Source organism: Sinocyclocheilus grahami, unplaced genomic scaffold (genome assembly GCF_001515645.1).
Source record: "Sinocyclocheilus grahami isolate Dianchi unplaced genomic scaffold, SAMN03320097.WGS_v1.1 scaffold124.1, whole genome shotgun sequence".
Lineage (NCBI taxonomy): Eukaryota > Metazoa > Chordata > Actinopteri > Cypriniformes > Cyprinidae > Sinocyclocheilus > Sinocyclocheilus grahami.
Window position 1 is genome coordinate 1,031,291 of NW_015505303.1, and position 10,131 is coordinate 1,041,421.

A 10,131-nucleotide genomic window follows, 5' to 3' on the forward strand; every position below is an offset into this window, starting at 1 on the left:
GGACGCTGCCTGCTTTGGCGCTTCACGGGCTTGGCAGGGGCGGAGGCGGGCTGCGCCGGTTTCCTGCGGCCAGCTCCACGCTGTGGCTGTTGTGGCCACGCTGGAGCGGAGGTGGAGGCCACAGGAGGGCGCGCTCGGTGACGAGCAGACAGAGGGGCTGCAGCCGGCGGTGGGGTGGCTACAGCAGCCGACCACCGGGGCAGGATGTGTTGAGACTTCGCCGAATAGGCCGGCCTGGGAGATCGGGGAGTCCAGGAAGCGATGCTTGTCGGTCTCCCTCATATCCGCCAAGGTCAGCCATAGGTGGCGCTCCTGGACCACCAATGTGGACATCGTCTGACCCAGGGCCCGCGCCGTGACTTTCGTCACCCTAAGCGCGAGGTCCGTCACCGTGCGCAGTTCCTGCAGCACACCGGGGTCAGCACCACCCTCGTGCAACTGCTTCAATGCCTTGGCCTGATGGACTTGCAGGAGGGCCATGGCGTGCAGGGCGGAAGCTCGACTGGGGGATGTCCACATACCCTTGGGCCGCCCCACCGTCGAGGGTGGTGAGGACGGAGGAGGCAGAAAAATCAGTTTCGGGCAGAAAAAGGTGCCTTCCAAGACTTAGTAACCTCCTCATGCACTTCTGGGAAGAATGGAACCGGAGGCGGCTGCCGACGACCGGCCTGCGCCCCCAGGAACCAATCATCCAGCCTCGAGTGTTCGGGAGAAGGAGGAGGCCTCCAGTGCAGCCCGACACTCTCGGCAGCCCGGGAAAGCATACCAGTCAGCTCTGGATCTGACTCGGGCAATGCCACTTTTCCTGAAGGAGGCAGCGCAGCCAAATCTTCATCTCCAGAGCCTAGCTCGCCCTCCGATGCAGCAAACCTCCAGTGTTCGGGAGAAGGAGGAGGCCTCCAGTGCAGCCCGACACTCTCGGCGGCCCGGGAAAGCATACCAGTCAGCTCTGGATCTGACTCGGGCAATGCCACTTTTCGACGGGGAAGCTCTCACCGTGATCCTCAGGTCTCCCTGACCATGAACCGAAGTAGCCCTCCGAGAACCGGAGGAACTAGAGCAGGGCATGGCAAGGTCTTGTAGAAGGCCCTCAGCCGAAGCAAAAAGCTGATGTACCCGCGCTGCGGGGCGGGGTGTGCTTGGCGAAACATGCACGCCAACTGTCATTGGCTTGTTTAGCTCACAATCGAAGGTGATTGGGCTCTCGGGCGAGATCCCAATTCGTCAGTCACGACTGACGTAACGTCGAACGTGACTGACTGAAAGGGAATGATGGTTTCTACAAAAATATTAAGCAGCACAAGTGTTTTCAACATAGTAATAATAAACGTTAATTGAGCATAAAATCAACATTACTGAAGAATCATGTGGCACTGAAGACTGACATATTAAAATATTTAAATTAATAATAATAATTCTCTATGTTTCATTAAATAATGCACTCTTGGTGAGCATAGGAGACTTCAAAAACATTGAAAAAACATACAGACCCCAAACATTGAACAGTACTTTTGAATAACATGAAGGTGAGTAGTTCTAGTTTATTTCTAGCTGTAGATTTGTAGTTGAGTTTCTGGCCAGTGCTCATGGGTTGTTCTGGCTGTGGGCAGCAGGGAGCAGTTGGATGCCTAGCAGGGGGGCGACAGAGAGGCCTGTTGGAGTCAGAGTGGACCGCCTGTCCTGAACAAGACACATGGACAAAGATCTAAGGCTGGTTTAGCATAGGACCTCAGCCTGAGCCAATCCTAGGGCTCATCAAAGCTTCCTGGTCAACTGTCGTCTGCTTTCATCCCCTTCCCATCTGCCCCCATCCGCAAACACGCATACACACGTTTCCCCTTTTAGCCTACCTTTGACTCCAATGTTATTGCATTATTTGCAATAAAATTGCCCTCCATGTCACAGCAAACTGGTGCTTTGCTGAGCACTTTATCATCACCATGACGTCTTGTGTTATGTCTGATGGTGATAATCTTTTGAATTATAAAGGTTCGATGCAGTCCTAGGTGCTTAGAACTGTTATTCAGTATCCTACTGAGCACAGTGATTTAACAACAACAAAAATCAATTCTCTCTGCTGACCATTCGATTAGAGTTGTCTTTATGATGCATTCAGTCTTCACTGCAAGTACACAAAGAAGTAGTCTAATGCCTAATACTTTCTAAATGACCAGAGTTGTGCTAAATGAGCCTCCTTTAAAGCCATTATTGTACAAATTGAACTGGTTGTTAGAAAAACTACAGCATGAGAACAAAATGAATAACATGAGCTTCTGGAAAATGTGAATGAAACAAATAGCCTACTCCCCAGAGTTAGCCATTAAATAAGCTTAACCAGGCTTTTTTTAGTCATTCAGCTCATTAAAGAAGATTTTTATGAGATTTATTAAAGTCCAGTAAAGCTGTGGGCATATTGACAATTTTCAGAACGTTTAGTCTAGAAGATACTGTAAGAAAAAGATTTTTCTTCAGTTGGTTAAAAAGTTGCTGTCAAGTGCTGTGTTATCTTTCTTTTCTTTCTTTCTTCTTGTAGACACTTTCTTTTCAAGACGCCGTCTGGGAGCACTCCTCTGTTCAGCAGCTCTTCACCAGGTTATCCCTTGACTGGTGGTACCGTCTACTCCCCACCACCCCGGCTCTTACCCAGAAACACATTCTCCAGGAGCTCCTTCAAGCTGAAGAAGCCCTCCAAGTACTGCAGCTGGAAATGCACTGCTGTGTCTGCGATCGCAGCCGCTGTGCTGCTGGCCATCCTGCTGTCTTATGTCATAGGTATGTCTTTCAAATCATTGTTTGTCATGGATGATTTTGTCCCCAAATAAAATGCAACTGGGATCTGCTACAGTGGAAGCATCCCCAGTTGTTCACGAGGTGTTTTTATTTCATTAGTTGATATTAAAATTACTGCTGTCAAACGATTAATCGCATCTAAAATAAAAGTTTTTGTTTACATGATATATGTGTGTGTGTGTGTGTGCTGTGTATATTTATTATGTATATATAAATACACACACATGCATGTATATGTTTAAGAAAAATGTTACATTTATATATGAAATATATTTATATATGATTTAAATTATATGAATATAAATATATACATGTAAATACATGTAAATATTTTCTGAATATATGCTGTATGTGTTAGGGCTGCACGATTATGACAAAAATCATAATTGTCGATCATTCCCTTGAAATTGTAATTGCGATTATTAATTACGATTATCAAAATTGACATTGAATGATGTTTATACCATTGTTTGATGCAACTGCATGCCGTATTTTTATATGAAAATAAACAAACTGAAAACACTAACTGAAAAACTTTTAGTGCTTTTCTATAGTATTAAGCCTGAAATGATTGGTTTCGTCTTTAAATTATAAAAAAATTAAAATATGAATGGTATTATAATGTTATACTAAAATTAAAATAATGGGAAAACCCTTCAGATAACATGTATAAAGAAAAAAAAAGCATCTTAAGCATGCAAATTTAACATAAGTGGGCATTAATTGCCGCTTTGAACGATTACGTAATTGTGGCATCCATAATTGTAATCGCGATTAGAAATGTGATTAATTGTGCAGCCCTAGTATGTGTGTGTTTTTATATATACATAATAAATATACACAATACACACACATATATTATGTAAACAAAAACTTTTATTTTGGATGCGATTAATCACGATTAATCATTTGACAGCACTTATTAAAATGAATTGCAATTTGGCATTGAATTTGTTTTGCTGAGTGATTGGTTCAGTTGTGATCAGTGGCAGAAAAAAATTCAGCTTTGAGACAAGTCTTTAATATTTTGTGATATACCTTAAATGTGTGTCCATAATCTTTACATTGTGATGTCCTTGAAGATTCATGCTTGAGGCCAAAAAAAAAGAAACTTTCTTAGCATAAAAGTAACTTTTTAAGCAATTTATCATGATGCAAACTGTGATATTTAATTCACATTTTACAATTCAATCATGCGTAATTAGGTCCTGAACTGAATTCATGGATCCTTGATGGATCATTTATTGCTGTCTAAACAATAAGTCAGCAACCACGGAATGATAAATCAATTAATTTAATTAGACACTCCTTAAATGTCATGAGCACGAGTTAGCGTAGTTAGCAGAGGGTTTGCCGGGCAGTGCTCAGTGTCCTCTAGCACACCATGGCCTTTCAAAGCTCAAAGAAAGACCCTGAGATGACTCACTCAGAAGAATGACATTTATCACGAAGAACAAAGCACTTCAACGCGTCTTTGATAAACCATTGATGTGTGTTATTGCTGTGGGACAATTGCAGCAAAGCAAATACCCACGCAGAGGGGCAGACGGAGCCTCAGCGTGTGGACGTTTACTTCAGACGGCAACATGTGATTCACCTGCCGTTTGATATGAGCTGTGATTCAGATGTATTTGGGAAGGAGGGTTTGGTCTTATCAAGGCACCTCTCTGCAGGGAGTGTTGCTTAGTTTCAAATCTAAAGTTCCTCTCTTTTTATAAAAAAGATTTAGGTTAAGTTCTTAGTAACTGAGAAGCGAAAAGTTGTAAAGTTGTTCTGATACATCTTCAAGTGAATTTGTTAAAAAAAGACAAAAAAACCCATGTTTTAGTGCATTTTCGTGGGTGAGTGTTGCACTTGAATGGTAAGGAAAGGCAAAAGAGACTGCGTGTAGAGTCCGATAAGAGTTGGATCCCTTCCAGAAACACATTCGATGGTAAATGTCACCAAGCACCTTGAGTCTGCGCCAGTTTGCGAGTAAGTTGCACCTTTACAAAGCAGTGAAGAAAACAACGTTCTGTCTGGCAGCGGACGGGCCTGACGGGCCACTCGGGCCACTGATGAAAGGCCCACCCAGTTTATTATACAAATATAATATTTGTTAAATAATTATTGTTTAATCTATTTTAAAACAATTAGAGAACTATTATAACATCTCAAATAATTAAAATAAATAAAATGTGTTTTTGCATAATTCTTATGCAGACTGCAATTTGCAGCTGTTTTAAAAAATGTTAGAAAAACAGAAGCAATGCATAATTCTGTAAATAAAAGACTTTAAAAAAACTCGCACTGACGAGGGAGAAAGCCCGTCCATCAGCCCACAAGTAACGGTAAGATTTTCAGTTCCAAGCGCGAACCGGTTCATTCTGTGAAGCCGGGAACACACTACTGTCAGGTCGATTATGAATGTAATTTGAGCTCAGCCAGTGTTTTCAGTCGGTGTTCAAAGTCGTTTGGTATGCGGTGTCTAAAGAATTTAAGACCAGCTGTTGTCAGTTGTCCTCACAAAAATTTAACTGCACCTGTTTCCTAATTTGTTGGCCTATAATTTAAATAACGAATTAACAAAAAAGAAAAAGAATCACAAACATGACATTTCTGAATAAAATAATTTCATACACTTAGTTATATCTAATTGACATTTTCAATTAACATAGGCCTGTTACATTCTTCTTATTAGCCTATTAGGCCTATTATTATTATTAAGTTACTTTTATTAAATTAATATTACAACTAATTTGCCCCGCAATAATTTCATAGCGCATCACTGCATAACTGACGCGCTGTGAGGATAATAAAGATTAGGCTAGCTTACTCTTCATTGAAAATGTTTTTTAAAAAGTCTTTCAAAACAGGTTTATTATAGCTACAATGAATTATAGACCTATAATTAAAATTATTAACACTGCAATCATCAATGAAAAAGCTTTATTTCAAGCACTGACTTTTTAAAAAAAACTGGTTAACACGAAATACGTTTTTCGCTCTTTATTTATTTATTTATTTATTTATTTATTTATTTATTTATTTATTCTTTCCACTAGCCTATGTTCGGGCCACAAGAGAAATGTTAAGGGAGTAAATTAAAACATTTAGCTATGTAGGCTACCATTACAGAATATGAAGTAGATTCGTCTCTGAGAGAATATGCGCCGTTAATGAGGCGTCAGATGTCAAAAGCGCCATCAGTTTTTACTTTCACTTTCTAGTGAACCGACTGAGATTAAGAGGTTCACCTCATAACTCTTGAGCAAAGTTTGCACGTTGCTTGTGTGATATCCATTGGCTCGCCTTCCTGGTTAAAAACAATTATTTACAATATTGCGACATATAACCAACCCACCCACCCTTGAGTTCGTGGTTGGGGGCTGCGGATTTGCGCTACGCTACTGGACTCCGTCCGTTAGTTAGCCTAGTGCCCGCTTACTTTTGCCCAGGCCCGCCCAAAAATAAAATTCTGGCTACGCCACTGATCCTCACATTTACAATTTCAATATCTCATTTGTTTTTCTTTGTTTATTTTGCAGGGGTACTTGGCTTCTGGCTTATTTTTAGTTTTTGTACACATTTCCAAGTCAGTTTTTGCCTCAGTACTGTCAGACATTTATAAATATACACACATACACACTCTGAATATACTGTATGTTCAAGGTACTTTTGATGTGAGTGTGTTTTTAAATGAGAGTGTATTTGTGTGTCTGTGTCTTGTGCGCAGTGGCCTGTAAAGTGTTCTGTAAACTATTCCAAAACCTCAGGGACTTTTTGCCGGTACAGTGCGACTCTTAATGCATATGTGTGGCTGGTCCACTGAGCTGTAACCACCCACCGAGCAACACTGTTCATTGCCTGAATCACACAGGTTCTTGAAAAGTTTCCACCAGACTTCACACAACACTGTGTATTTGAATGCACACTTGGACTGAAAATTGCAGTTCTCCTGGTCCATACCGTACACCACATAGTAGTGTGCTTTGTTTTGTTTTCTTTGGATATAATAAGTAATGTTGCCTCTTTCAAAGGAAATAATAGTGTATAATAGTCTATATAATATACTTATTTGTATTTATAGTAGTAGTCTGGCATTATATTTTAATATTATTTTCCAGTAATTCCTCATGCATTTCTTTATTATATGATAAATACAGTTTGGGTTTTGTAAGTGTTTCTCTCTCTCTCTCTCTCTCTCTCTCTCTCTCAGCAGCCATTACTACAGTCTTCCATGTTAAATTATCCTTTAGAAATTATTCTAATATGCTGATTTGGTGCTCAAGAACCATTTCTTAAAATTATCCATGTTGAAACAGTTGTGCTGCTTAATATTTTTGTAGAAAACGTGATAGATTTTGCAGTTATTGATGAATAGAGAGTTCAAAAGAACAGAATTTATTTGAAACAGAAATCTTTTATAACATTACAACTGCTTTTGAACAGTTGTGTTTTTACACTTTTACCTTGAAAAATATTTTGAAAATATTTTGACTTTTATTTATTTATTATTTATTTTATGTTTTAATTGGTGGTTTTTAGATTTCATTTTTGGTCACTATATTTTAAGGTCCAATTCTCACTAATAACAAACCATTAACTACAACTTTTGCCTCAATAAACTACTAATTTGCTGCTTATTAATGGTTAGTAATGTAGTTGTTGTCAGACTTTTGGACCCGTTTTGCCTCCAAAGTTCTTCCTGTGTTTCCTTTTATGGTCTTTTTCCTGTTCTTTTTTAGTTTTATTACTTTAAGATTCCATGCACCTGTGTTTCCTCTCTCTCTCTCTCGCTCTCTCTCAGCAGCCATTACTACAGTCTTCCATGTTAAATGATCGTTTAGATATTTTATTTTACTAGATTGCCCTGTGTTTATAAGCCCCAGTCTGTTCAGTTTGGTTTTTGTCAGGTCTACTTGTTGGATGTTGTGTGTTTCCCGTGTTCCTGTTGTGGATTTACCCCTGTGATTCTATTAAAGACTGTTGAAAGTTTCTCCGCGTCTCCATCGTTCCTCCCACAGCGAATCGTGACAGAAGACCCGACCGAAACAGTTACCTCCGTGTGTCTACCCTCCGTTTTTGTTTCCGTTTTTTTTCCCTCAGTGTTTTGTTTCCGTTGTGTTTTCCATGGATCCCCTCTCCCGTCCGAAGTACCTCCTCCTCCTGCTGGAGCAGGGGGAGGGATCGCTCGAGGGCCATACTAGACTGTTCCTGGTCCTCGCTGCTCTAACCAGCTACCCAGACGACGCGCTCTGTGCGTTCTACAACACCAGTTTAAACATCTCGTGCAGAGCGCTGTCGTCCGAAGATGGTCTTCGAGTGAATTTCGCCGCCTTTGTGGAGTGGACATCCACAAGTTGTGGAGTGGGATCTCGCCAGTGCCACTCCGCACCCAGTGCCCAGCCCACCATCTCCCCACTGCGCGGAGCGCATGGCCGAGCCCACCGCTGGCTCATCGGCTCTCCATTTCCACCTCGGGCTCCTCAACCCCCTGCTCCACCACCGTTGGTCGGCCCCCTGGAGTTTTTTTTCTTGAAAATTGGACAAATTTAAGATTTTTCAAACCATATGAAACTTACATGAATAAATTTTTTTTAAGAATCTGGCACATGTTTGAAGCTACATTTTTAAAATATTTTTCCTTTTATTTATTTTGAAACTTCATATGTTGACCAACTAGCAGAGAGCTGTTACTTTCATTTTTGACTGTGGCAGTAATATGAACTAGCTTCAAAACACATTTGCATTATTAATAGAAGAATAAAATTCCAGTCCCAGAATTCCAAGTGCACTCCTATTGAAATCCAGCATTCCAGTGCTTTGTCCACTGCTCACCCGTGGCGTCATTACATCGTCAAGCTTTTCGATGGCTGATCCAGAGAATGTGTGTCTTGTCATTCTTTTGTCAGAGGCAGCATCCCTTGCCTGAGATCTGGATGCAGGTTGCTAGGAGACAGGTGTTGCGGTTCTGATGCGGGAGGTAGTGGGGAGGTGGGGGTTCAGCACGGGGCTCGGCGGCTGCGTCTGGCTGCCATAAGGCCACTGTGACTAATCTGAACTAATTGGTGAAAGATGATGAAAGAAGCAGATGAAAGAAGGAGGGATAAATGATGGATGTCTAAAGGCTAAGTGAAGTATTCTGCCCCCCACCGCCTCCTCACAAACGTAGATGCAGCAGATAGCTGAGTGTGTTGCGTTCTGTGCATACGAACATCAGTCGTAATGAAGAGTTAAGTGAGAGCCGCAGTCTGGATGACCTGAATACCTCAGGAGACAGTAAGGGATTCGACCGCTTGATTAGAAACACTTAAGGACAATATATAGGGATGCGCCGATCCGATATTCATATCGGGTATCGGCTCCGATAGTGCCATTTTTCTCGGTTCAGGTATCGGTCAGAGAGAGCCAATCCAAATCCGAGATTTTTTTATTTTTTTTTTTTCTCGATTGTGCGAGATTCTGTGTTATTTCTGAAGCCAAACGATAGCTTTATGTGAGCTACATATGAATATTTAAGTCCTTACATTAAAGTTCACACAAACTCTTTTCTCCGCTGTGGCTGTCAGTCATTCATTCAGCCTTTAAACCCTGGTCACATTCGGTTACGACAGTCAGTTCGGTAAAGCTATCTCCAACATCATTCTGTGTTCCCATTATACTTGATTTGTAAATACATGTCTATGATTTTGCAAAAAGGACTTTATCTTCTTGCTGGAGTTTAAAGTTGTTTTGTTACTTGCTACCGGGTGTCTGTGAGAACAAAACATGGGCGTAGAAAAGACTATAAATAGTTTTTAAAGTGCACAGTAACTGAAATTTAAAACTGTTAAAAGAAAGGCTCAATAACTGTTGCACAGATATAATACACTACGCATCAATTTCTCTTCCCTTTGTGCTTTGCAGTTTTTAACACGAAGTGTAAGTGCTTCGTGCTCATAGACTGTCAACCCTCTACATTGAAACTAAATCTTCACTCTGGGTGACTAAATGATGTCTAATATTAGCCAATAGGCTAATCAATCCTCAGATTTTACTCACCAGTGTGTGAGTTGGATGCTGAGTATATGATTAGCACAGATATATTTTCACTCAGAGAACACTCTGACTGAGCGCTTCAGAGTTTCACTCACCGTCAAGCGAGCTGTGATATTTTTCAGTTCATTAGAATGGATGCGCAGCACACCTGTGTTTGTGTATTTGGCGTAATGTGTTTCTAGTGTGAAGGCGCACGACTCGCCGTCGCTTTCTCTCACTGTGAGCAAAGAGCGAGAGTCTTACATAACATGCAGAATTGATGCGCTACATGTAAACGATATACTTTGTTGTATTTTCCTGTAAAAATAACGGAGTTCCTTT

At 41.0% G+C, this 10,131-nt stretch overlaps 1 protein-coding gene across 1 annotated transcript in view; it reads left to right on the forward strand.

Annotated features, from left to right (window-relative positions):
- The window catches only part of tenm2b (teneurin transmembrane protein 2b), a 302,210-nt gene that overhangs the window by 238,158 nt on the left and 53,921 nt on the right, over positions 1-10,131 (forward strand). Inside the window, exon 7 of the mRNA XM_016278713.1 lies at positions 2,534-2,772. Coding sequence (XP_016134199.1) covers positions 2,534-2,772 — 239 coding nt within the window. The remainder of the gene's footprint in view (positions 1-2,533; positions 2,773-10,131) is intronic.